Source organism: Rissa tridactyla, chromosome 2 (assembly GCF_028500815.1).
Source record: "Rissa tridactyla isolate bRisTri1 chromosome 2, bRisTri1.patW.cur.20221130, whole genome shotgun sequence".
Classification (NCBI taxonomy): Eukaryota; Metazoa; Chordata; class Aves; order Charadriiformes; family Laridae; genus Rissa; species Rissa tridactyla.
Genome location: NC_071467.1, coordinates 76,883,909 through 76,911,456, shown reverse-complemented (window position 1 = coordinate 76,911,456; position 27,548 = coordinate 76,883,909). Strand labels below are relative to the sequence as shown.

Genomic DNA, 27,548 nt, shown 5'->3' with positions numbered 1-27,548 from the left:
CCCTTTGGCTAGATTGGTAACACCTTTGCTGGTTGCTTGGTGTTAACTTTGCTTTCCTTTCCTCTCCCCTTACCGTGCCCTACTCTCCTCCCTCCATTTCTGCCCCACCACAAGGAATCTGGTAGGTTTATCTATTAGGCAGCACCAGATGATACAGTTGGAGAAAACGCTGGGAAGGTGGAAAGGTACATTTAACTGAATGGCTGCGCCAGGCATGTGAAGTAATATAAGAGAAAGAGGTATAAAGAAGAATTTTCTGGTAGTCTTTCAAATTTCTAGGTACCCCCTGATTTCTCATCCTTTTCAGTTTGGCTTTCTTTACCATCAGGAATTTATGTTCTTCTCTGTTGAAAGAAGATTTCAAGAGAAATCAACAGCATAAACTGAAGCTTCTCCTTCAGGAGGCTGCAATACCTTCTGCTTCTTTTCCTTCCAAAGAACTCGTCAGTTCTTCCAGGAACGTGGTTACCTACAATAATTTATGGTCACCAGGTGTACTGGTGGACACTGGTTCTGTCTTCTCCTTTGCCACCTTCACTGTGGTGGGTCTCACCGTTCATACCCTGGTTCGCCTACTTACATTTATGCTTTTTCACAAAGAACTTACCATGGTTATTATGGGCAGTGTCCAGTTGTCCCTTTCTGAGAGCTGGTGCACAAATTGTAGAGCAGATGGCTCCAACTAGGAAGTGGATCATGTCATCTGTTAGTGATATTCATGTCAAGAAACACATTCTCTATTCAGGTCACTTCCAATGGGCAGGAGCCTTTGAGTTGATTACTGCCAATGCCGAAAGGAAGAGCAGAAATGGCCTTCAGATAAAATTGTCATTTATGCTGCAGAAGATGTATATGTAGTTATGTTCCAGGTTTGAAAGCCTTTTGGTTGTTCTGGTGGAAAGAATACCAGAACAGTCTGTTTCAGCTTTGGTCGTGATTCGTGTCCAAGTTTCCCCTGTATATATATAATATACATACATATATATGTAAATATAAAAAATAATACGTAGAAAAAATTTAAATTACCTCAAAAATAACTGAGTGCCTGTAGAGTAACTGTCCAGAAGGTCAGGCCAAGAGTCAGATTTTTTTTCTGCTTGGTGATGGAGGCGAAGTGACAGGCAACTCAACACAGATGATACACCTTGTTTGCAAGATGATACCCCCGTCAAGGCTGGCCACCCCTTGTGCTCGCGGAAAGCAGCAAAACTGCTCTTGCCACGCTTAACATTCAAACCACCGGCACCTCCAGTGTGACTCCATTTTGCGCCGGGCAGAGCTGAATCACAGCACTATTCACTGCTGCAATGTTAACAGCTGGGCTCTAGGGCCAGTCACTTTGAACACATTGGTCCTTTGTTCCAGCCCTTTGTTTTTCCAAGTGCTCTGACTGCGCTTGTGAGGGAGGGGTACTCGACAAACACAACTTTCTCTCAGAAATGGGGTCAAAATAAGTGCAATCGGAGAAGGCTTTCCTATCCAGGAACAGCGAGGCAAAGCATACCAGGGAGCAGGGAAGGAAAGACAAATCCAGGTCTTTGACTCTACAAGGTGGACAGGGGAAATACGTGTATTGACTGGATTTGAGGATCTGTTGTGCAGCAGAATGGGGACATCAAATGCAAGCAAATGAGCTGTACTGTGATATATTCCAGACGAAAGTCCCTGTCAGAAATGCCACCGAAATCCTTTTCACCTCAGATGTTAATTTGCAGAATGTTTAGAGGATGCAGGTAAAATCAGGGCAAGATTGAGACCAGGGGCTTTGGCCCTAGGAATTCACCTTAGCAATCATGAAAGCCTTGCAATGTGAGACAAGGTCAACTACAGTAACTCGCTTTCCAAAATTTAAAGATTTTTCTTGCAGAAGATCCATGTATAAGCTCCAGGCTTGCTTTCCGTGGTTTCCTTCTTATTCTCTCTACTGAGGGAAGTATTTTCCCATCTTGCATTGCAGGGAAACAGACAAGAAGAAAAACCTGTTAAGATTAAAATTCTTCAGGGAAAACAGAATTAAAAGTTTTCTCAAAACACGGAAAATATTTATGGCAGTGTACTGTCAGCTTGTGTATGCATGCAAAAATTTTAGTATGGATATGCTGATTAGTGATAACTTCAACAGGTGATTGCACAACTTTATACACCTACATCCACGCAGTCAAGTTAGAGCACAGGGTGCTTGGAAGGGGGTACTTTACACTAAGTACCGAATCATGATGCCCTTCCTGGAGGTTAGCAGCTTTATGAATCGGGTAGAGCTTCACAGACGTATTTTTGGATATTAAGTTTTTTTCCCCAATGCCTCTGAATATCAAAATTCATAATGTAAATAAAATAAGAGAATCACAGAAACATTTAGTTTGGAAGACATCTATGGAGATCCAAATTCCTCTTTCAAGCTTTGACCAAACTTCAAAACTGGATCAGGTTACTCAGGGAATTATCAAGTTGAGTCCCCAGAATCTCCCATGATGGAGATTCCATTATTTCTGGGCAACTTACTCTAGTGCTTGCCTGCTCACGTGGTGAAGAGGTCCTTCCCTCCATCCAGCTGGGACCTTGGTTGCTGCAACTTGTGCCTCTTGCTCTTTGGCTCTTCATCTCAGTGATGAGTATGGCTCCATCTTTTCTGTAATCCCTTTCTAGGTAGTGGATGACTGCGATCAGCCCCCTCTCAGCCTTCTTTTTGCAGGCTGAGCAGAAGTTGCTTTCTCAGCCTCTTCCTGCACGTAACAGGCTCCAGACCCTTAACCATCTTGGTGCCCTTCCACTGGATTCCCTCCAATTTGTCAAAAAGTGTCATGTTCCAGGAGGCCAAAACTGGGCACAGTACTCCAGATGTCAACTCACAAGTGATGAATAGAGGAAAAGAATCACTTTCCTTGACCAGTTGGCTCTGCTTTTGCCATTGCAGCCCAGGATGTGGCTAGTCTTCATTAAGACAAGGGCACACTGTTGGTCCCTTGTAAATCTGCAGTCCACTTGGGCCTCCAAGTCCTTTCCCAGAGGTGCAAGCTGGCCAGACAGCCCCAGCCTGCACGGGTGAATTGGGTGGCTCCGTTCAAAGCACAAGGCTTAGCACCCGTCACTGCCGCACTGCACCAAGTTCCTGTTGGCCCATTCCTTCAGCTCGTCCAAGTCCCTCTGAATGCAAGTCCCGCCTTCCAGGATACCGATCAGTCCTCCCAGTTTGGTGGGATTGTTATAAATTCTAGTCATACATTACAAAATTGTATTTACATATTAATAAAATAATATGAACAATCTCATCCAGTATAAGGCATTACCTGTGTTTGTATTGTTATCATACATTCTCAGAACTAAATGATGTTGGCATAAATGAAGAAATGGTTTGGATTTCTCTTAAGGATGGTCTGCTTTCATTCCCAAGGTGGATGCTAATCCATGTCAGCATGGATTTCGCGCTGAATTTGAAATCTTGGTTTTACTGGGGAACTTCAGAAGGGGAATCTTTAGTAAAAGTCTACAGATCTTGTTAATGCAAATGGCAAGGGAAGAACTCCTCTAAACCACACAGACAGTTAGATTTGGTTCAGTTACATTTCACTAATTTTGCCAAGAGGACCTGCAACATACTTCAAATATTTATGTTAGTAAACCACAAATAACTTAAAATGCATGAGGTCACTGAATAAGAAAACACAAGAACATTTCACAGCAAAAGATAACGTACGTTAAGTGTGGTGGCAAACACCAAGTACAAAATGCAAAGTTTTCAGAGTGTGAGGAGTTATCTCTGAATTCCCATTTGGTGAAACACAACTGCAATGAATATTTATTGCCACCTTATTTAGCAGCATGAACAAAAGGAACTGTTATAAATAAACAACACTATGACAGTTTCACTGCTGTTAGCTTGACGTTCTCGTCTGAAGTCAATCAAACTGAAAGACAAAGCAATCTGGAAAAAGACTAAGTCAAACATCCAAATTACACAGTTTCTATTTTTTGTGTTAACTACCGTCATCGCTGATTTGTCTAAGACTTACTAGTGTGAGGAAGCTGTTGGTGAAATTTGACAGGTGTCAGCATGGCATTTGCGTGCTTCTAGATTGAAATGCATGTAAATTTACATCACTTGTTTTAAGGTTTCCTTAGCATATCAGAAAAACTTTGAAGTGATGTAAGAGGGGGTGTTAAAATTCACAAAGCAGAGCAATGTCCATTTAAAAGGATGCAATTAAGTGGTTAATAATACAGGGTTAGGGGAAACAGAGAGACAAGCTCTGTCTTTATGGCTTCTTGCAATGTCCCTACTGGTGGCTGTGGCCGCAGTGCCTCACCTCTACCCTTTGATGTACAAATAAAACCACCTCTCCAGTGCAGCTGTGCCGATAACAGCAGATGACTCATTTTCAACCTGTTTGTCCTCAGACCTAGTTTGGCAGCCAATTTTATTCATCAGAGCAAGCAAAGCAAAACTTTAAATGTGTCACTAACTTAACACAAAAATCTCCAGTGCGTATTTAGTAACCCATGTGAAGCCTTTGGCTCAATCCAAGCAATCTGTACATTTGTAAAACATTTGCAAGATCGGTGTGTAAATACAAGACAGGATGCACGCTGTCTAGGTAAGCTCAGAGGCTTGTTGCCCTCAGCGTCCCACAGCTGGCACTTCGCAGGGCTGTGTGTGCTCGTAGTGCACGTGCAATGCCCTCTCGGTCTCTCTCAGGGCTGCATCTCCTCCCCAGGAGTTCCCCAGGAAGGCCGGAGGAGACACCTACCCAGGAGTTTTTCTTCAGCATCTCTACTGACTGTCATCTTCTGAAATGTGGCACGTGTAATGGACTATTTAATATCGGTTGGTGCTTGTCAGGGAGGGGATATGTAACTGGAAAATTATATTATACCAGCAGGTTGGCCTACTTAATTCTGTTTGTCTAGGTCCTAATACAGTTTGAGAGCAACCTTCTTCATCAGGAGTTACCTGCTGCACGGAAGACACAAATCTTTCACACTGACTCCATGCAAACACTTCCCCATGTAATTTCAGTTAAGCTTTCAGATGCCTAAGCATGCATCGGATCTCCCCATGTAACGCTAAAAAGTAAATCCTCAGTACATGAGCCAAGCTACACACCCAGGCATTCAGCTGGAAGACAGTTCTAAAAACTGCCTAAAAACTTCATCAACAAGAAGTGAGTTCATAACGGACCACCTTGTTGGAGTATGTAAATCACCACACTAGCCATAATGCTGGTGTAAAATGAAGACACTATGGTTCCATGTCTGTGCCTGAAATTCTTGGGGAAAAAAAAAAGAAAAAAGAGTAAAATGTGGCACAGAAAACTCTGAGACTTAAATCCTAAATGCCAGTTAGTTCTACAGTATTTTCTCTGTACAGTCAGCCTACCAATCAAGAATAGATTTCTCTCTATTGCAAGTTCCTGCGGAACGGCAACATCAATAGACATCAGAGCACTGGCCATCACAGCAATCACTGCTTGGCAGCTGTAACTCTGAATGTTTTTCTAAGGGAGTTTTCTAAAAGTATATATATGACACAGTCATATCACATGCATTTGTTATAATAGAAAGGCTTTGTCCCAGCCCTGCTATTTATGCAAGAAGCTCCGTTTTAGGATCTTATGTACTGCTTTGGACAAGGAGAAAGAACTGAGTCTTTTTTTATATAGTACAGTATCATAGCACCAAATAAACAGGCCATACCTATTATCTTTCTTTGGACTCGGGACTGAAGTTTAGGCTAGAATAAAGTCGACATGCTGCCTTTGGGAGAGAAAAAAAAGGCAAGTTCACGAGGTCTTTGACTGCTGAGTTTTTGATTGTTGGACTTTTAGGACTAATTTCTAATGACACAGAAATACGTTCTCATATAAATCATCAGCTCTGTTTTTTGTTGAGTTCTTTCAGTATTTATGTATTCAGAGACAGCTTTCTTTGTTCAATGCCTGCATTCAGTCAAGCAGCTTTTTCAGACTCAAAGAAGGTGCTCCAAAAGGACATAGTCTAAAAAAGCCAGGAAGTAACTTCCGAATACAACTTCACACCTCCCCGGATCCTAGTTTCAAATTAATCATCTGTTCCGGGGACAGCAGATGGAAAATAATATTCCTGATAAAATGTGTCTAATGAGAGCTGGAGGACCTCTGCTGACAGTTGATTTTACAAGAAGTCATAAGGAGATTTTTGACTGGATAAAGGGGCAATATTGAGCAATACTGATGTGTACTGTCTGCAAAAAAAAATCCTCCCACTTCTTTGATACTGAGGAACCTTAACAAAGCAGATGACTGGCCAATCTATTTTGATTTTGTCCTCCCAGAGTTTAGAATCTGGAAACGAGTTGGCTTTATTTCTCACTCTCAGAAGTGAGGCAACGGCCTGATTTGAGTTCCACACCACAGCTCCAAATCCTAACGTCCTTCTCAGTTGCCAGGAGGAGGACAGAGCACGGAGGAAGCACACACCGCTTTCTAGGATACAAACAAAAAGGACATTATAGGATCTTCTTCAGTGAATCTCCCACAACAGAAAAGTCCCTGGAGCAGCTCGGCAGTCAGCTCCTGCAGTAAGTCCTGTCTACACTGCTGTCCTCCGGCCTTCCTTGTCGCATTTTCTGGTACTGTGCTGTCCTGTGCTCTTCTCCTTTGATCCCTCACCTTTTTTTATCCTGTGTTTTAGCTGCCCAATTGTATCCTCCCCAGCCCATGCTTCTCTCTCTCAGGTCTTGCTCTCTTCCTTCCTCTCACTCACCTTTCCTTTCCCACTTTTCTCATATCCCTTTTTTAAGGATTGTCTGCTGCAAAGAAAGTAGAACCTGGCTAGCGTACCAGCTAGACAAAACCCATGAACTAATTTTCCCTAAAATAGATCAACCCTCTTTCTAAATCTCTTAATTAACTACATTCCTAGCTATCTCCCTTCCTCCATGGTCAGAAGCACGACGCTTCTGTAGTCCCTGCTGTCCCCTTTTTCCTGCATCTCCCCCAGCACAGGCTGCTCCTGCTATAAACCCTCCTTTCAATAGCAGCAGTCTTATTTTTGGCGCGGCAGGGACTTCATCCTGCCCTAGTTCATGGGCTGTACTTTTCCTTCTTTCTTCCCTGCACAATTTATTGCTGCAGCTTATCACACGCGCTCTGCTCCCCTTCTGCTACAGCTTCAAAGCACTCCAGACTTTTTTTTTATTTTATTTGCCTCTCCAAGACTCTGAGTGATACAGAGAACCTCCTACAGCCAGAAAGTAACTGTGATTTTTAGCGATGATGTTTGCTATAACTATTTAAAGCACACTTAAGAAGACACATAATAAGTAGGTTTGAGGGAAGTGGTAGCAATCCACCCACCACGCTCCTTTTAGCTAACCCTTTAATTAAATATTAAAGATACGGTTCTCAGGAAGATTTAAAATAACCCACTGACAAAAAAAAAAAAGGAGGCAGGTTAAAAAACAGCAAAGAAAGAAATATCTCCCCCAAAGGCTTACCACACCTTCATACTGCTTTTAACATAATTTTACTGCGCTGATGAGGGAAGAGCTTTTCTGAAGGGAAATAACAAACCCTAGATCCCTCTATATGTTCTCAAGGACTTCTCACCAGGGATTGCAAACTATTTGATGCCTAAACTAAACATACTAGTTTCCTCTTTTTCATAAAGGATAGCAAGAAAATGTTTATAAAACTGAGTAAATAAGTTACCCAAAATGTTATTCCTTACTCAAAAGAGGCACAGAATTGATACGCAGTTTGAGGGGAAAAGCATATACACACATTGATTATGGCACCACCTCCAAATATAAAGCAGGGTGAGATAAATCACAGCAAGATCCGTGCAGATTTGTAGCGTGAAGCATTTTCATTTATAACTGAGATAAGGCACACCAGGTGGGTACCACAAATGGTCAGAGGAGAAAAGAGAAGAGGCAGCCGGTGGAGATGAGAAGTGTAAGAAACCAGCCATGTCTGCAAAACTGAGTGGCTCTGACCTGCCTAACCATTTTGGTGAAGGCTTTGGTTACTTTTTTCCCTATCTAGCTGACAAACAGCTACGCTGGCAAAGCATCTACAGATAAACGGAGCAGTGTTTTTGCACAAGTATCTGCTGTGCTGCTTCTCTGCTTGCGTTCAAACTCCTTTTTCCTTCCTTACTCTTTTGTTCTTCTCCACTGTGTGTAGTTTTAAATCAAACTCCAAAACTCCAAATTCTCTGTACAGTGTCCACTGTTGCTGTAATACAAAGAGAAACTGGTCAATCGTGTCGATTTGCTCTTGTGGTAGCCATGAAATGGAAAGCGTTTTCAAAAACATACCCCCTCCAAGTTCCAGAGTCTCCGTCTCTGGAGACATTCAAAACCCGCCTGGACGCGTTCCTGTGCAACCTGCTCTGGGTGACCCTGCTCTGGCAGGGGGTTGGACTAGATGATCTCCAGAGGTCCCTTCCAACCCCTACCATTCTGTGATTCTGTGATACTGTCCTGCTTTCAATTAAAACATTGCCACAACAGCTATATCTATAAGGTGCCTGGAATTTCACAGTAGAAAACCTATTACTTTGAATACAAAAGTTGGCCAAAATGATTGAATTCCTGAGGCAACAGAAACGATACTGGTGATTTTATTCAGCATGTGTTCAATACCATTTTCCATTCGGAATCCACATTTTTTTAATGCTTTTCTTATACCATTCTAAACATTACCTTCAGCTTTTATGGAGTCCCTTAGAAAGTTTTTTTTTTTCAATTTGTTTACCAGAAAACTTAAATCTTAATGATTAAATAATAGGACATTTATATACACCAGTGGGTTTTCTCAGATACTGGGCTCTAAGTACATACAATGTCTATTGAGTGAAAATAAAAAAAAAAATTCCAGTCATGCACATCATCTTACAAACCATGTTCCATTTGCCTTGAAAATTTTCACTCTGTTACTGGCATATCATTTTAAAATTAAGCAGGTATTTTTTTTTTTTTTTTTTAAGGTTGCTTTGTCCATATCCATTCGTTTGTTTCGCCATTTTGAAGAACCGACAGGCCACATGCTCCTGCAGAAGGTACCGGCAGGGTAATAATGGTTCTGCTACCACCGACCACTCCAAGCCCAGGCGTGGATGTGTGTAAAAAAACCACCTAACCTTCAGCTAACTGCACTGGTTTATTTCTGAACAGCACATCACAATATCAGCATAGATAGCACATTGTAACCGGTTGGGTGATTCCACTTAATAATTTTTCAACACTAGGACCTTTCAGCATTTTAATTCTGGTTTCATTCATGAATTAAAGGTCATATATAGAGCACAAATGAGGTCTAAATTTAGTCACAGCAGACCACAGTTCCACATAAAGACAAATCTTCAAGTTATGTTGACCTGCTAGGAGACAAAGATAAACAGCACAGCAAACATGTACCTGCAATGCACTGCTTCCCTATTAAATATTAACTGTTTCATTTACATTTAAATGAACTGAGCAGCAATGGATAGACTTTCCAGTACTGCTGTTTGGTGCTGCTGTCATGGAAAGAAGCTGAAGACAATGTGGGCTCTATGGGGGCAAATGACGCAATCTCAGCATCCGCTCAAGTGACTTCAATGATGACCATTCTCTAGTCTTGAAATATAATCCTACACAGCATTTTTTTTTTTCCTCTCCCTCTGTAAACACATCTGTTCATAAATAACTTAGATGTCTCCTTGACATTCATGGTGTGTAACTGAAGCTGAAGTAGAAAAGGATGGGTGGTGTACAGCACTGAGGAGATGTCACAGTACTTTTGTTCGGCATTTTTGTCAAGTGCAGGTTGCAAACATCAGCCATCAGAGACAGGCGGGGTCACCCACCCATATTTTTCATGGGTCTTCACCAAACTCTTAAATGTTGCTTCAGCCTCCTTTCGACTGAATGACTTTTTTGATTTGCCAGCTTTTCTGCAGATACGGCCCTGCACCAAACAAAAAAAAGAAAACCTTCATTAAACACATGAACACACAGCTGGAAACCACAGCTTAACTTTTCAACACATCAAGCCAAGAGGCATTCACTTACGGCTACCAGAAAGCGGAGCTCCCAAATTTGGGCAGACAAATACATTATTAGAGATGATTAAAAATGATATGCAGCAAAGGGGAAAAAAAAAAAAAAAAAAAAAAAAAAGACATCTGCCAGGCTATCTCTTCCCAGCGAGCCCCTGCGCTGGCACGCTGCCCTGCATGCAGCAACCAGCGGCTGCCGCTGCTGCGGCCGTGCCGCAGGGCTCGCCTCCCTCTCTGCTGCACGGGGACGCCTGCAAACTAACGGAGGGACCTCCACCGTAAAGCATTTGTCGGGCAGACCCTCATGCCCGCCCTGTGGAGTTGGGGGTGCAGCCCTGGGCCGGCAGGGATGGCGAGGATGCCACAGAAACAGTGCCTTGGCATGGCAAGGTGCCACTTTCCACCAGCTCCCGGGGATGGTGGGGCGTTGTGGGCATCCCCCTTTCAGCCGTAGGAGAGGAAGGGTCTCCCCAGCTCCCTACAGCCCCCCATGGGTCCCCCGGTGCCAGCAGCTGTGGGTGGAGGAGGAGGCAGGCTGCTGGTACCGGTGCCGAGGGACCAGCTCGGGGCTGGGGAGATGGTTTCAAACCAATTTTGATGCCATGCTTATAATACAGTCCAAGGTGTGAATATCACAGAGTTGGCGACCCTGAAGAACCATCATAGAAGCGGAGTGTTTCTGTGTGATACGTCTCAGAGCTACCCGTATCTCACCCCCCACACCCTGCTGCCAACGCAGAACGTCACTAAAAATTACATCCATCCCACGAAACACACTCCGTTCTTCTTCTTCTCATCTGACCCGTGAGAAACAAACAGCCCTGGCATTTCTCAAAGGCAGGAGCATGTTAAAACCAACTTCTTCCAGCCTACCTAAAAATAATTCTAATTTGTTTATTACCCCTTCATGACAAGTTTGATGTTAAATGACAATATACATGTTTAAATGTACTGCATCTTTATTACTTTGCAATTAGATATTACCTCTAAATGCACAGCAGTATATAATTTCAAATCCTTGTTTGGCAACATAAGGCATTTACTGAGTTATTAATAGCTTACCTTATTTTGCACATAGGTCCACGTCAATTACCAACTAACAGAGACACAAGAAAGAAATGCAGCTGCAGATTTATTCCGCTCTACAGCAATAATACCCTTTAAAGTATTTAGGCCTATTGGATTTGTCACAAAACAGAAGTTTAATAATTTTTATAACTGTTTGATAGACCGCACTGAAAGCCTTTTTTAGAATAACTGGTATTTGACGAGCAGATACCATATTACAGTGTTACAATTATTAAGAATCAAGTTGGTATGTTCTCATTTTTTCCATTCCTTTGCTCAAAATGACGCATCAGGTTTCATCTTTTGCCTCCTGTACTTCACTGTCAACTTGGAATTTTAACCAAAAATTGTCATTCGTAAACATTTGCAACAAATAATGCTGAGAAAATAATTAGGTATATGGAGGGAAAAATAGGAAAAGGGAAAAAAGAAAACAAACTCTGTCCTCGGAGTATCAAAGTTATTTTTACATATTAAAATGAGTAAGATTACTCTGTAGTGTGGACAAATAATTTAATTCTAGAAAGCTGTCACAATATTGCACAGATACGCTTTTGCGTTCAGCGCCGCTCTTATGATAACAAAACTATGGACACATGAGATAGATGAAAAAAAGCTGTTTCCTACTCCTGTTTTAATAAGGCATTCTTCTGTGCAGTGTGACTTCTCTTTCAGAGCCTACCTTAACTAAAGATTAGAACAGCCTCTAATTCCCACCTCCATTTATTCACAGCCAATTTATACCCATTAGGTTTTCACAAAAATAGATATTTTATCTTTCGATGCTTTTCCTCGCCTTTCTCCCTAGTCGCCATTTACAGACTAGCAACGTATTTCCTCTTTAAATACCTTTTGACAGACTAAACAGCAAGACACCTTCCCTATCCCCATACTAATCTGGCAATTAATATTTCCCAAAGAAGGATGATCTCAATGCTACTTAATTTAACCTTGCTAATAAATTTTCTTAGAAAATGTTCCGGTTTTGTTTTGACAAAGGGAGTAATTAAATAAAACCAGGTAACATATTTTTAAAATCTCATGATTGCCAGTTCTAATATTGCTCTTCTCTCAAGAATTGCTATGCCAGTTGGGCACTGGAACATAACATATTCTCATCGACTAATTATCTTACATATCCTGCAGGAGTATTTTTGTTGTTACAAAACATGTTTTGTATTTTCTTCCTAAACGGAGCTTTTGTTGGAAGCATGCTTAGAGAAACATAGGAAAAGATAAAGAAAAGTGCAACAGAAGGTGAGATTAGCACAGGAAATGCTGTCCTCAAAATCTCACCAATTAAATACTTTTGAAAGTAAATATAAACCTACTCTACTACTTAATTTCTGGATTAGGTCAATTTGCCATCTCTTGCCTTATACATCTGATTTTTTGTCATTTAAGGCTTTGATACCTTTCTGAATTGTGTGCACAGCACCTCGCACAGTATGATCCATGTCTTCTCCATCTTCATCAAACTATTAATATTAACCTGTACCTAGAAATAGGATCTTTGCATTGAGATCAGCTATCGCTCATATTCACTGCCAGCTACGTACTGCTTTCAAACAAGGAAAGTAAGAATCCTTTGGTGTTGCAATAACGCAGTGAATATCATCAAATCATCTAAAATGTTACTGGAGCCACGGCAACTGAAATGAGCATCATTCCCCAAGTATGTGTTCCACTCTCATACTTCTTTGTTATTAAGATAATGGATCATTAAATCCACTTCTAAAACGCATTCTGGTGCCATATGCAGGTTGTATGTAAACTGCATCATTGAAGACCAGCCAATTCCACCCGACTGTCATCCACCTATTTCTGTGTTTATACAGAAACTATGGGTGGCATGGTTAGCACTGTCTCTTATTAACCAATATCCTGCCAGGTGTTTATAATTTGGATAAAATTTAACCTCGTGGACTGAAAGTTTCCCTTTTTGGTGCCTCAAGTGAAGCTGAGGTAAAAAGAAACCAGGGTGGAATTTCAGTCAACACAGTTCAGATGCTTTTGAGTCTATACTGGGCGGTATCTACTGTCTTAATGATTTTTAGCTTTTTGCCGTTCTCACAAAAAAACCTCTTCCCAAGTTTAACTAAAAATGGCTTTATAAAAGAAAGTATCAAAGAAACATTTGAACAGTCACTGTTACCAGCTCCGACTACGGTTTATTTTCAGATTGCTACTTAAACATGCAGTCATTTTAACTCTGGTCAGGAGACTATGCGCTGCTGCATTCTGTAAATACGATAAATATGATAAATACAGCACACAAATACTGCGCTGGCCATAGCTCAATCGCACACAATTGCATTTTGACTAATTTCTAAACCACGCACGTCACTGCTGTCGTGGTAAGGAATATAGATCATTTGTACAGCCAATGTTTCGATGTGTCCAGCACCAAATCAAGAAAAGATATCAAACTGATACCTGAACAAGATCAAAACATTACACGAAAGACTAAAAATCACAGATGAAACCCAATAAAGCCTTTCCTAACAATATTAATGTCGACTTTAGCTCTGAGGAGTCGCACCAGGAGCTTACTGAAATAGTTGCAATCCTTTCAGACGCTCCCAGAGCGCTTTTCATAAAGGGATAACTGAAAACCTAATTAAAATAAGGAGCTGGAGAGAACATTTCAGATTTTGCCATCTGCTGCGACTTCATGTACTTATCAAGATATAATTTTAACAAGCTAGAAACATATGAAAGGTGAAAGTAATGCCACAGCATCCAACTGGTTTACCCAGCCATGCTGAAATGCAGGGGCACATGTGCTGCACTCACTTGTGCCCCTACCGCACTTGTTTGCGTGGCATGGTGAGCAATTGCATGCCACTCATCTACTCTTTGCCCAGACTAATGAGTTTGAACAACCAGCTGATAAGGATCCAGTCTATAACCCTGGTAACTGCTAGGAGAAAGACCTCCGGGAGCACAGCCTGCTGCGGGTAGCCTTCTCAGGACCCTGGCCGTACCAAGGGACCATTCCCTCCCAACATGTTCAGCAAAAGACCTAAGGTTAACCTCACATGTGATTTGGCACCCACGTTTACAGACCACTGTGGGCAGCTCTGGGAGCTTTTCTACTTCTCAGTGGTGCCATAGTTCTCCACGTTCTTCCACAATCATCAATGCATCAGCACGTCCCTTCCCTCGAGAACACTATTGTGACACTGAAGCACATCCTCAAAAATATTCACCTCAACATCTAATAGCTCTTTAAAGTCCTTCAGTAACGTTATCAGCAATGTGACATATCTCTTCTTCCCCAACAACACCATGTCTCGAAGTGCTCCAAAGACAGACTTAAGTTCTGTGCAGCAATACCAAACATGAAGCCTGAAGCTCTTTAGCCCCGTAATCCCACTACAACCACGTATCTGCCCACGTCTGGCCTGTGTGTCATGAAAAACAGTCCTGACATTTCTTCTGGTATTTCCAGAATCAGGATGGCCTCAAGGGAATTTCTCCGCAGTGATGAAGGGATTTCTCTCTCTCTTCAAATCAACTACAGTAACTCCCAGACTAAAACCCAACAGTTTTGGCCTAGCACACAGCATCAGGTGTGCTTCCATGTCATATCACTTTTGGCACTACCTGGAAGGACAGGACTACGCAACGGTGGCCAGCCTTTCACAGGCTCATACAATCACTGAAGTGCTGGCTGGAAGGGACCTATGGAGGTCTCTAAGTCCAACTTAGATACCTGGAGCTGAACTGACAACATAGGTCAGCTGGGGCACTGCATAGCCAGGTCCCAAATCCTTCAAGGTTGTGCTCAGTCCTCTCCTGATACAAGTCCCTGTGTTACTAGGTCCCAATTTTTTTCAGAGATTTATTGTACGCAGTCACTGGCTTTACAGGGACTGAGGTTATTCTAGAAACAGCATAAGCCCCTCTCCTACAGGTCTCTGAGATGCCACAGCAAACCCTTCAGGCACATCCAGACTTTTTTTTTCTGGAGCGGTTAACAAAAAGTTATATTCATTGCAAACAGTGCACAGCTAATAGCCTGAGAAGCAGGCAAGCCTTCGCGTTGTTAGCACTGGTCTTAACGCAAACTCCTCAGCCCTGCGTTCCTGGATATGCAGGAATAACTTGAGGTTGGTCTTCCAAGGGCAAATCATACCTGCCTTCTGCACATGGGGCTAAAGGTGGCCCATCATTTAAACCAGCATAAGGGGGCATGGGTACAGCTTCATTTTCTCCCTTCATTTCTTAAGAGATCTCTATAGCAGGCTCTTGTGACCCACTTCTCGGTAAATGTCAAGAGACGGAAAACAAGCCAAGGTTTAGAGTGGTACACAAAAGACTGCAGGTAGTCACCATGCCACACACTTGTGTGGTGATCCTTGCAAGGACAGGAAGGAGACGCACAAGGATGTCCCATTTTCCAAGTCTGTTGTCCCAGGCTGCTCCACGGATGATGCAAAACCCATGGATTTTCTAAGAGCTGGAGCACGCTATGAGTCTCCAGTATGTAACATGTTCTGCTAATGTGCCAGTGACTAATGACTTTGGGCCTCAATTGTTCAAAGCCACATACTATGCAAACATACTCAAATCTTTTCTGATAAGTAGCAGAGGAACACAGTGCTTAAGCCTGAAACGGTCCTATTCTAGAATATTTAAACAAGTTTTCAGAGAAAAATATTTCCACTGGCTTTAGAGAAGCATTCAAAAGTAGAGCAACGCTAAAGGGAGCTACTGTCATGCCCTCAGTGCAATGACTGCAATGTGTCACAACAACATCGCCGGAGTTAGATACACAGCCTCTTCTCCCAATTACATGGTTTATAATTTTTTTCCTTCATGCACTGATGAGGCAAAGTTAATCATGTCTCAAAAACTGCACACAATTTATATTGCACTATATATAATTATTAGCTGTAGCTAAAACAAAGTAGTATAGAAAATGACGCAGACAAATACTGTTAATGTTGCAGCATAAGTAAATTAAAAATGGCATGTTTTCCTGCAAAATGTGTAATTTCCAAAGCAGTATTTCCATGCCTTTTTTGTCTCCTTTTTAAGAATAATCCACACAAAGAAATGAAAACTCAGCAAGCTCCAGCTTTAAAGTATCCTATAAATTGCTCCTTCTGGGAGCGCGACTGTTCTTTGTCCAGGAAAAAGAAATCCGAGTTCCAGATGAGTAATTATTAACGCTTACTCGTCTGTGTGCAGCCTGGTGCAAGTAGCTCTTAATCGATACAAACACTTACAGCCCCGATCCCTGTTTGACAGCTACAGAGCACTGCGCTGCTTTTCCTCGCCTTTCCCTACGGAAAGAAACTCCCCTCTTACATTTCATAGGTGGGACAAACTCCGTGTTGGCAAAAGAACAAAAAAATTTTGACAAGACCACATTCTTTGAAGGTGCCTCTCATACCTCCTCCAGGGCCGAAGGTGCCATCTTACAACACGGTGGGCTTCCATCAGAGATGGCCCCTGCCCCCTGCCATCAAATGGGCACCTGCTAGTCCAAATGACAAAGGGTCGTCTTCTCTGTCAGTCTTCTGCAGAGCTCCCTGGACAACCTCCCTGTGGAATCAGGGTACCAGGAGAGTTACTGAGGGCAAGTCCAGGTGAAAAGGCTGGGAGCACGACAGCCCTTCTTTGCATCAGCCCACCCGTCCTCCACATCAGGAACCTGAAGTTACCCAAGTTAAAGACAGCCACAGGTGTAAACCCAACCAAGGCAAAGCAAACCATCCTTTAGGACAGGTTGCAAAGAAAAGGAGCTACAGCCCAGACAACAATGTCTATTTCCTCGTTTCCCAAAGCTGCTAAAATGAAACACCAGGAGTAAAAAGCAGACTATCTCTGGGAATGTTTAATTGAGTTAAGACCCAATTCGGTTAAGATTAGAGTCACAAGCCGATGCACTTTCCCCCTGCTATTTATACAAATGTGTCAATCTCTTCGCTACGATAAGTTTCATACTGATGCACATGGACATCTACTCACAGAGCCCCCACTTCTGACAGCTTTAAGTACATATCCTCAAATGGCCTTTGGAAAGAAGATTATTTGTACTTCACAGGTGGGAAAGAGGAACACAGTGAAATGGTACGACTTGCCCACGACTGCACCTGAAGTCAGTGGCAAGACCTGGAAGCTAAACTCAGATCATCTTTCCTCAGCCTAAGTAAGTGCTTTAATTGTGAAATGTCCTGTCCTTCCCCCCACCCAATAATTATAGAATACTTCAATACTAGGTATATTTTAATAATCTTGTCACCTTTATAGAAAAACTGATATTTATAGAAATTCATAGAAAAATTGAAAAATTAGTAACATCAATTTCCTCTGCTTTGTGATGCTTTAGGTTTTGTTATGGACACGTATTATGGAAATAAGCGCTACACTTCATACTGCAGCTGGGGGTTTGTTACCATTTGTAACACAAACCTAGAAACAGGAGAAATATCTAGCCATTCCACAGCTCATAAAGGCCAGCTATGAGAAGCATGTGAGCTCCAGGCCACTTCATAATGCAGGCTTACTCTTCCTTCCTCAGGTTTATTTTCACTCGTCTTTGAATGCAGATTTGGGATTGTGGCTGACTTGTAACTCTATCAAGGAGTCACTGCAGAAGTTCCAGGGCTTTTGGAGAGCCTGTGCAGAAGAGGATTAAATCAATGAGGATCATCGATTTTAACAACGGGCACAGAATCATGAAGCAGATAAAAAGACGTTTTCCAAGGACAGACTCTGCACGTGCACAAGGCAGCACCTATCTGCCACCGGTGGCTGAGGACAGGAAAGCTTGATGTACCACTCCCCAGTTTGACTTTTAACTGGAACGGGGCAAATCAGACTGGTACCCTGATCCTGTTTCAGAAGGGGAACCACCTGAATGTCTTAAGTGTGGTGGACGCTTACCTGTTTCCTGCAGACCAAGGGGGACTGCAAGTTCATTTTCATCAAAGCACACCTATGCTTCTCCCTGGCTTATGCTCTTCCCATTCCCAGCGCAGTGCTGGTTTCACTGGTAACGGCACCATGCCCTTCCCATGCAGCTTGTCCTGCAACTTCCAGGATCGACTCAATTACCGCAGTTTCCAGCCGGAGTTAAAGACCAACACCACCGAGCGCTCAGCACCCTCCAGAAATGACTCTGTGGAGTATGACTCAGACCAGCCCCAAGCCACACACTTTCCAAAAATACCACGATATTCAACAGAAACCCCAGTATTCCACTTACTAGCGAGACAACTGCGCACATTAAATTTAACACATATTTTGAGCCATTCAGTCAGCATAATCACCGCAGCCCCCGAAGTTCTCCCTGTTTAGCCGCGGAGTAATTGCACCTGGCAATCCTTCCAACCTCCCATCTCCCTTCACGCCTAATGTCAGCATTACCTTTCTTTGACAGTTACAGGAGAAGATAATTGGCAAACTGGAAACTGCATGTGAAGGACTGAATACGTCAAGGAAGAGAAGAGATCTTCACTGACTCTCACCAGCCCAAGGGAACTTAGATGGAAAAAAGAAACGCAGCCAATATTACGTTACTTAGCCAACATCCCACTTTGTGAGAGCAGACCCCCACTTGGGGGACACGCCTCGGATGACGCCTGGCAATAAAGCTCCCACGATACAAGGACAAGAATTACTGCGGAGTTACAAACCTTCAATCTGGAAGTCTCCGGTCATGCATGGAAATCCCTGGGCATTGTGTAGATGCTAGGAAATCTGCGTATTTTCAAGGCTAGCCTGTGTAAGGAAGAGTAAATCTTCCTCACAATAGAAAGTGGGTTATTTAGGTTACTCCTCCAGGAGGGCACGACACCCCTTGGGACTAGGCTTTCTGCATTTGAAAAAATACAATTCTTCAACAAAGTATCTGACAAAAGACCCAAATGCTACACAGTTCTCTCTATCTATCTGAATACTTTCACTGAAGTAAATGGGGGCTTCTTTTACAATTCAGCATCTTGCTCTTTTGAGAAAATCCAATTTTCTTACGATCCAAAGCAGCAATTCTTTTAAATTTTTACGAGATCAGCCAAGGGTTGCCAGGAAGAATTAATTCTACCTACCATAAAAGCATGTTTTAAAATAAGCAGTTTGTTTCAATTTAGTGATTTAACTTATTTGATGACTATTTTAACACGAAGGACAATACCTGAAAATATTTTAAAATTTTCCTTTTTATGCTTTGAAGGGGTAAAATGGAGATTATGTTCCCCCTGCTTTTTAAAAGAATTAAAACAGCCTCCTACTTCAATGACTTGGAATCCCTGTGTCTTCATTCCTCTCAGTAGAATATATTTGCATAATAATAGTGGATAGTCAGAACAGCAATATATCAGAGTACACAGGAACAATGTTTTTTCCAGCCCATTCATCAGTCCCAGCATCTCGGCATAGCAAATATATATGCTCCCACTTAAACTTCAGCTTGAAAATCTGAATTGCAATAAAAGAGAAACCTTAGAAGGCCAATATGTCTGATTTTCCTCTGTAGCTATACAATATTCTTTGTTACCTCTTTGGCCCAGCATTTATACCTTTTCCTGTGGAACAAGCCCCATAATACGTTCTTTGTCTCCTCTGCAATCTTTGTATACGAGTCGATGTGTTTTTCAATCATGGGCCTAAAGCAACATTTCTTCCCTTGACGATAACTGGCATCATTTGCTTAAGCAACTCATCAAAACCAAAACGCAAGCCGGTTTTATTTTTTAAGGCCCTAATACAATACAATGGCTCCAAATAATTCGGAGACCGCTGTCTTCTCTCTGTATTTCTGCAGCCTTTGAGATTAGCTGATTTATTCATGGCTACAGCCCTCAAACCCAGCATCTGGAGTATGAAAATCCATAGATTTGCAATTAATTTCTGCTATACATATTTGAAAGACCTGGAGTCTGCTGACCTCCTGGACACCACGTAAGTCCCATCTGCTATCTGCTCACTCATACTTTTGTTTGAAAGGATGAAGAGGGAGTAATTTAGACTATGATTAACTGCTACCTTCTGTATCTGTTTTTCATAAAATAAGCCTGTTTCTCCTGTTGCAATCTGGTAGAAGTCAGCTGGGATACTTGTATTTCTAAAATGGAAAAATAAAGCAGTCCAATGGTCATAAAAGGCACATACCTCTTGAAGCAAAGTAACGGGATTCCACTGAGGTATTTCTAACATTACAATGTGAGGAATGAAAGTACTATATACCAACAAATTTTATTTGAATTCAGGAAATTTTTGTATAGAGAATGAAATCTTAATTACAAATCACATTTTGGTTTTGACTTAAACGGTTATGCATAAGCCTACCACAGCAAGAGTTCTTGTAACTAGGGTTTCCCCGTTCCTATTTTAGTATGTCCTGACAAAAATTTTAATGCTCCTATTCACTGGAAAAGTAAGGGAGTATTTTCCTCAAAACGAAGAACTTGTTCCAAGACACAATCTGCAGAGTTGCCAGTTACATGAGAGCTGCCTTGGGCTGGCAGTCCTGTTCCCAGCCTCTGCAGAGAGAACAAGGGACTCTTAGAAAGGAGGCCAAGGCTGCTACTGGTCACCACTACTCCAAGCTTAAGTCCAAAGTCCTCAAGGCATCAGGTGCACCTGTGCTAGTCATTGTCAGGAAAAAAACTAAAAGTTCCTGATGCATTCTTTGGACACTGGCATACATAGCTTTGTCCTCTCTTAAACTTCCACCAAACTAGCATCAAATCATTAGTCTCCAGTGAGAAACAATCTGTCTATTAGAGGACACAAAATCCTCTTCCACTTTTGGACAAAGTCCGCTCCTTTTCGTTTGGGATCATGTCATCTGCCATGTTTTCAAATGAGAGAGACAACAATTCCTCCCTGAAACACGGGTGCTGGCCTCAGCCCTGTGCATTATTCAAGGAAAGCCATGACGAACCTCCCGCTGTTTCATCACTGTCCTACGACCGGCACTATTCCCCCTTCCTTCCTCCAGTTATTAATATTATCATGACAATAGCATTGTTATCAGGAAGCAGAGAGCAAGAGACACATTTTTTGGTGGACAAGTTGACCATGAGGCAGCAATGTGCCCTTGTGGCCAAGAAGGCCAATGGTCTCCTGGGGTCATAAAAGAGTGGTCATCCTCCCCCTCTACTCTGCCTTGGTGAGGCCACATCTGGAGTACTGTGTCCAGTTCTGGGCTCCCCAGTTCAAGAAAAACAAGAAACTATTGGGGAGAGTCCAGCAGACGGCTACGAAGATGACCAAGGGACTGGAGCATCTCTCTTATGAGGAAAGGCTGAGAGACCCGGGTCTGTTCAGCCTGGAGAAGAGAAGACTGAGAGGGGATCTCATCAATGCTTATCCATATCTAAAAGGTGGGCATCAAAACGATGGGGCCAGACTCTTTTCAGTGGTGCCCAGTAACATGACACGGGGCAACAGGCACAAACTGGAACACAGGAAATTCCATCTCAACACGAGGAAAAACTTCTTTACTTTGAGGGTGGCAGAGCACTGGCACAGGCTGCCCAGAGAGGTGGTGGAGTCTCCTTCTCTGGAGATACTCAAAACTCGCCTGGACTTGTTCCTGTGCAACCTGCTCTAGGAGAACCTGCCTTGGCAGGGTGTTGGACTAGACGATCTCTGAAGGTCCCTTCCAACCCCTACCATTCTGTGATTCTGTGATTTTTAAATCTCTCTCTTAAATTACCAACAAACTGTTTTAAAGGTTGCTGCTAAGAAGGCACAACATTCAACGGGCCACTTCCACAGCTTGGATAGACAGACAGACACAGGAGGCTCTGCCTAGACAGGCATGTCAAACAGTTGCCTCCAGGACAACAAACAATGGGTATTTAAATTATTTTTGTTAGCGTCACCCCACCTCCTTGGCTGACACTCCAGCTCCACGGCGGCTCATGGCTACTGTTTCACTGGCTCAGTGGGGCCAAGCTTTCACCCATGATGATGGGAGCCAGTGAGCAGCTGACTCTGCAGGAAGCAAGTACAAAGTCATCCCCTTAAAACCAAGGCTACAGTTGAGTTAAGGACAACACCAAGTTTTTTAAAATAAGATTCTGGATCCCAGACAGATAAACAGTCTTAGGCCTTTGATGTACTGAGAATTCCCCTCAAGATACTGACTAGAGCTGTGTGAATAATTGATTTTCTCAGCTGAATAGCTGAAGCAACCAACCAAACAAACCCCAACTTGTTTGTTAATTAACTTTTTTTTTCCCCCCTTGAAAACTGGGAAAAAAAAAAAAAAGAAAAAAGAAAAAGCATAGTTTGGGACTGTTGAATTGTTTCATTCAAACAGAAATTGTCCCTCTTCCATTTTACACATTTTTTTTTCCCAGGCAAAAAATATCTAAAAACGCAATACTAGATTTGTGAGAGGAAGCAAGAGTATGCATTCCATAAGGCAGGACATCTCTCAAGCAAGGTCACCTGGGGTGTACGGTTCCTGCTTGGTAAATATGGAGAAACAGCCATGCTGCTTTAAAATCCAGCCCCTGGGAGACATGCTCAGGTTTGGGAACCTGGACCCAGGTTTCCCTGCATACAAGGGAAATGCTGAAAAGTAACGGAAAAGTGCTACCTCTTAATTTCTGTGTTGCACACTTATGTCTCCTTACGGACATAACTCTCGAGTGAAATGTTTCACCTGTGAGATGTCAGAATGACTTCCCTCAATTTTTCTGTTACTCTGCTAAAAGGTCTGTGAAATTCATTAAAAAAAAATAAAAATCTGAATTTGTCAAGAATCTTGAGTGCCTGAAAACATATTTTCAGTGTTAGTTTTGTCTGCTTTTTGATCACTTCGTCAAAAAATAAGAAGGTGATGTATGTTCATAGGCTATTATTAGCTCTGACAAAACAGCAGACTGAGAAGCCCTGTGTTTCTCTCCGAAGAACGGGCACAGAACGGCAGCGTTACCGTTAGCTCAGCAAGACGGGACTGACAAGAAACGTTGAATGAAATCAGCCACCTCGGGTTTATCACGCAGATTGCCAAAAGGAGGAACGTAGGCTGGCGGGAAGTGCAGTCCTGCCTACTCACACCGGCGCCCGCGCCGGCGAGCCGCGCTGTCGGGTGCGTCACAGGCTGGAGCATTCACAAGGATCTCACGCTAAACGATGGCGCTGCGAAACGGGAGACATTTCTCTGGAAGGTCCCATCTCTTACTCGGCCTCATGGCTGCCGCTATTTGCTCCTGCAGGGTCGTTCTGAGGCGGTGGAGGGCGGACCTCGTCCTTCCAGCCTGCCTGAGTGATGGCAAGCGTGCTAAACACACACAAGGTGCAGGCTGTTTATGGAAATTACACAATTAACCTGGTGCAAGCCACTGCTAATTGTCCAGGACGGCTCCTTGCAGGCACGGAGACTGCCCGCAGCATGGCAGGAGTTACCCAAAACCAGCCCCACACCGCCAGGAAATGCAGCGGCCTCAGCTCCCAATGCTTCGGCGGCTCTACTTCCATATGTAAAAAAAAAAAAAACAAAACCAAACACAAAAACACTATGGTCAAAAGTAGATTGCCTGTAAAACGAAAAACCAAAAGGGGGATGGATGTGGTGTTTTGAGTCCTATTATGCAATGGAGTGGAGGTTACATAAGGAGGGGAGAGCGATGACAGAAACGTGGCTCCCGTGACACGGCGCCCGGCTACGATGACCGGCTGGCAACCCATCGCCCGGCTGCACCTCTGCAACCCAGGCATTAAATTTATTGTCAGTATTACCTATTAACCTCCCCACTTGGAATGAACGATCCGAGAGGTTGAAACAGGCAGGTTATACCTACTTAACTACTAAGTTACTCGCAGCAATTTATTTCTGCCTTTTTTTTTTATCCCACACTCATTCTCTTTTTTTTTTTTTTTAAATAATGAACTTCGTAAACTTCTGGAAGAATGTTATTGAAACTCTTGCAGTTTAAATGTGTTTATCAATAATGCACACCTAAACAACCTTCTGTTATCAGAAATCACCACTACTTTCTGGAAATCTCTTAAGTGGTTTAGGGAAGAAAATTGTCAGATTATATAGCTTAATATTTAACTAATAAAACAATTTAGTGCTTTTCTTCACTGAGTCGTTTTATGATCCCAGTAAATCTTAATTTCACCTTTTTACATTCAACATTCAATACTGCAGAAAGATGCTGAATTGTTAAAAAAAATTAGATAATTTAGCATTGTCCTTCTAAATCCTTATTTAAAATAATGAGAACTACGATCTCTATAAAAAGAGCTGGGTTAACAAACAGCGAGACGTGGGAAGAGTAGCTACAGAACTTCAACATAGCCCAGGCTAAATGTAAATTAAGGCTCTATTTTTTTCTGGTAGATGTTTTTTATATCCCAAGGTGACCTGGGAAACTTGACCTCTTCAAATCAAGTGCAGAGAAAAACACTATCTGATTAAAAAATGGAGCAGTAGGCCCAAATCAAACAGAGAAAAAGCCACTTACAAAACAGTCCATTAAACAATCAAAATTAATTTTCAGTCTTAAGAGAAACCGAGCCTTTACTTCTTCTCAAGCAAGCAGTTCCACAGAGGCAAACAGGACTAACCTCATTTTTAAGCAAATGAAAAATAAGTTATTATTTACTCTTTCCCCCCTCCTTGCCAAGATGTGAATTTAAGAAGTTACTCAGCATCATTTACTGACAGACATGGAGCTGTGCATGTCCCCTGGGTTCAAGGGCATTCACGAAGTGAACAGGAAAATCACCCTGTCACAGCCATGTGTATATTGCCCACTATGATAACGAAGGACTGGCTACGAGTTTCACCAACAGTATTTACTCAGTTATTAAAAATGGCTTATGAAATACTTCTCTTCTAAGGATATTCTGCAGGAAAGAAAGAAAAAAAAAAGCATAAAACCACATTGATACAGCCCAGACAAGATCCTCTGCCGGGGGAACCAGGCACCTCCTCTAGAGAGGAGAGCTGGCAGGAACCACCTAGCTGCTGCAAAACTGCAGTACGTACCCAAAATTACGTGTTCCTTTCAGGTGGGGACGTTTTTAAACCAGTCCAACTTTGGCGGCAGGTCAGGCACAGCTCCAGGTGTGACCCCGTGACACACCTCTGCCCTGTGGGACAAGCCCCAAACCCGGGGTCACCTCTTCTCCCCCTGAGGGATGCTACACAGGATGGTGCCAGACAAAGACCTGGGGGCAGCAGCTCCACTGTCGCACCCTACGCCAGCAGCAGCACTTCACGCAGGAGACCAGCAAGTATGGCCGACAAGTGAAGGTGAAGGGCAGGAGGCAGAGGGCTTGAATCCCAAACCCCACTGGAGCCTGAAGAGGCCCTTTGGCTTTGGGGCACGGGAGGTGCCCCTAAGGGGCAATGGGCACGATGTCCGGGTGCCACACGCAGCAGAGCCGTGCACAGAGACAAAAGACACGCAGGAGGACACGATGGATGCACGTGCTCCTTGCCCCTCCAAGCTTCCCCGCACCTCCGTTGCACCTGCCCAAGAAGAAACCCCAGAGCAGAACATGTGTCCCTGCCTCCTTCCCACCAGCGACGCCAGGTCCCCGGGGGACACCTGTCACCTCGGCCTGGCCAAGGTCGGCCACAGGCAGGGCTTGACCCGCTGCCCTTCGGGGTTCCCATCCAAACACACCCACCCCCCCGGCCACACGCACGCAGGCAGGCAGAGCGAGAGACCACGGACCCCCTACCTGTCCCTTGACCAGGCTGGCCGCAAACTGCCTCATGACGGCCTCCACGGTGTAGGCGCTGGACCATCCGCGGGGGGTGAGCAGCTCCATGCAGATGGCTCCGCCGTCGAGGACGTAGCCGTTCTCCAGGCGGGGGCTGAGCACCCTCATGAAGGGCGGCGAGAAGGGGAAGTTGTCGGGGAAGGTGAGGTTGAGCAGGATGTACTCCGTGTTGGTCTCCTTCATGTCCTGCCACAGCACCGAGTCCTTGTCCACCTGGTGCAGCTTCACGTTCCAGTCGAAGAGGCTCTCGTCCACCAGCTCCACCGAGATGAAGCGGTCGCTGAGGCGGGCGATGTCCTGCAGCTCCTTCATCAGCCGCCGGGTCCGCACCTGCGTGCAGTGCTGCTGCCGGCCGGCGGGCGCCAGCGGACCCGACCCCGACGGCAGCGGCACCAGCGGCGCCGGACCCGACCCGCAGCCGGAGCCGGGACCGGGACCGGCACCGGGCCGCTGCGCCGCCTCCTTACCGGCGCCGGGCTCCTTGGCCGCCTCCCGCGGCTTCTCCCTGCCGCCTCCCGAGCGCGGCTGCGGGGGCTGCTTGGCGAGCTCCGGCGCCTTCTTGTTCTTGTGGCCCCCGGGGCTGCTCTCGCTGCTGCTGCTGCTGCAGCCGCCGCCGCCGCCCCCGGGGGGGCCCTGCGGCTGCGGCTTGTTGCTGCTGTTCTTCTGGTTGCCCCTGCCCCTGAGCGAGGAGCCCTGCTGGCTGCTGCTGCTGCGGTGGTGGTGGTGGTGGTGCTTGGGGTCCTCCGTGTCCCGGTTGTGCAGCCGGATCAGCCCGATTTTCCGCAGCAGAGTGGCCATGTTGTGCGCGGCTCTGCTGCTCTCCCTCTCGCCTTTATGGGTTGGTGGAGGTTTGGTTTTTATTTTTATATTATTATTATTAATTTAAAGCCCTGCGCGGCGGATTTGCTGTTCGGGGGTTGGAGGGGAGGCGGGGGAGGGGGGGACGGCCCTGGGCGGTCGGCGAGGCCCCTCTGCCGCCGGTGCGGGCGGCGGGAAGAGAAAGGCGGCGGCGGCGGGGGCGCCGCGGGGAGGATGTGCGGCCGCCGGCCGCCCGCTCAAACGCCTCCCCTCGCTAGGGCTGCTGCGGGCAGCATTGCAGCACGGGGGCTGCTCCCGCCGACATCACGGCCCCGCTGCCGTGGCCATGATCCCCTGAAAAGGGGGGGGGCGGCGGAATTAAAAAATAATTAAAAAAAAAGGAAGAAAAAAAACCAACCCCACGACCTAAGAACACCCGCAAGGGAGAGCCCCCCCCTTTGCCCCGTCCTTCTCTCCCCAGCACGCAGAGCGGACGAAATCGGCTGCGCTGCAGATGGCTTCCCCCCCAGGCACCTTGGGCTCGCAGCCGCGGCCGAGCCAATCCCCGGCGGCTCCCCGGCGGGCCGGTCCCCACGCCGCGCCGGGCGCCTCCCCCCGGGGAGGCGGGGGGGGGTGGGTGTGTGTCGGGGGAGGCGGGGGGGGGGAGAGAGAGAGAGGCCGGCAGCGGCAGCCCCTGCCCCCGCGCTCTCCCGCAGCGGCGGCGAAGCGCTCCGGCCCTTTGTTCGGCTGCGGCGGGGAGAGAGGGGCCGCCCGTGGCAGCCCTTGCCGCAGCCCCCGCCGCTCCGCGCTGCCTACGCGCCCGGCAGCACCGCGGCGGCGGTGGTGGTGGTGGGGGTCCCGTCCCGCAGCGCCGCCGCCCGGCCGGCTCCGCGCTCCGCTCCGCCCCGCTCCGCGCTGCGGCAGCGCGGGGGCGGTGAGCGGCAGCG

General features: G+C 44.8%; 1 protein-coding gene across 1 annotated transcript; it reads right to left on the bottom strand.

Annotated features, from left to right (window-relative positions):
* Nucleotides 1-8,585: 8,585 nt before the first annotated feature.
* Nucleotides 8,586-27,224, bottom strand: UBE2QL1 (ubiquitin conjugating enzyme E2 Q family like 1). Its single transcript, XM_054193007.1, has 2 exons — nt 25,762-27,224; nt 8,586-9,929 (listed from the first exon to the last, which is right to left on the bottom strand). The coding sequence occupies exons 1-2, from the start codon at nt 26,599-26,601 to the stop codon at nt 9,798-9,800; spliced, it is 972 nt and encodes a 323-aa protein (XP_054048982.1). The 5' UTR covers nt 26,602-27,224; the 3' UTR covers nt 8,586-9,797.
* Nucleotides 27,225-27,548: the final 324 nt, after the last annotated feature.

Coding starts and splice junctions, on each gene's coding strand:
- UBE2QL1 (XM_054193007.1), bottom strand. CDS start 26,601: ATGGCCACTCTGCTGCGGAAAATCGGGCTGATCCGGCTGCACAACCGG. Junction 9,930..25,761: donor CCAGCCTGGTCAAGGGACAG/GTAGGGGGTCCG, acceptor TGTTTGGTGCAG/GGCCGTATCTGCAGAAAAGC.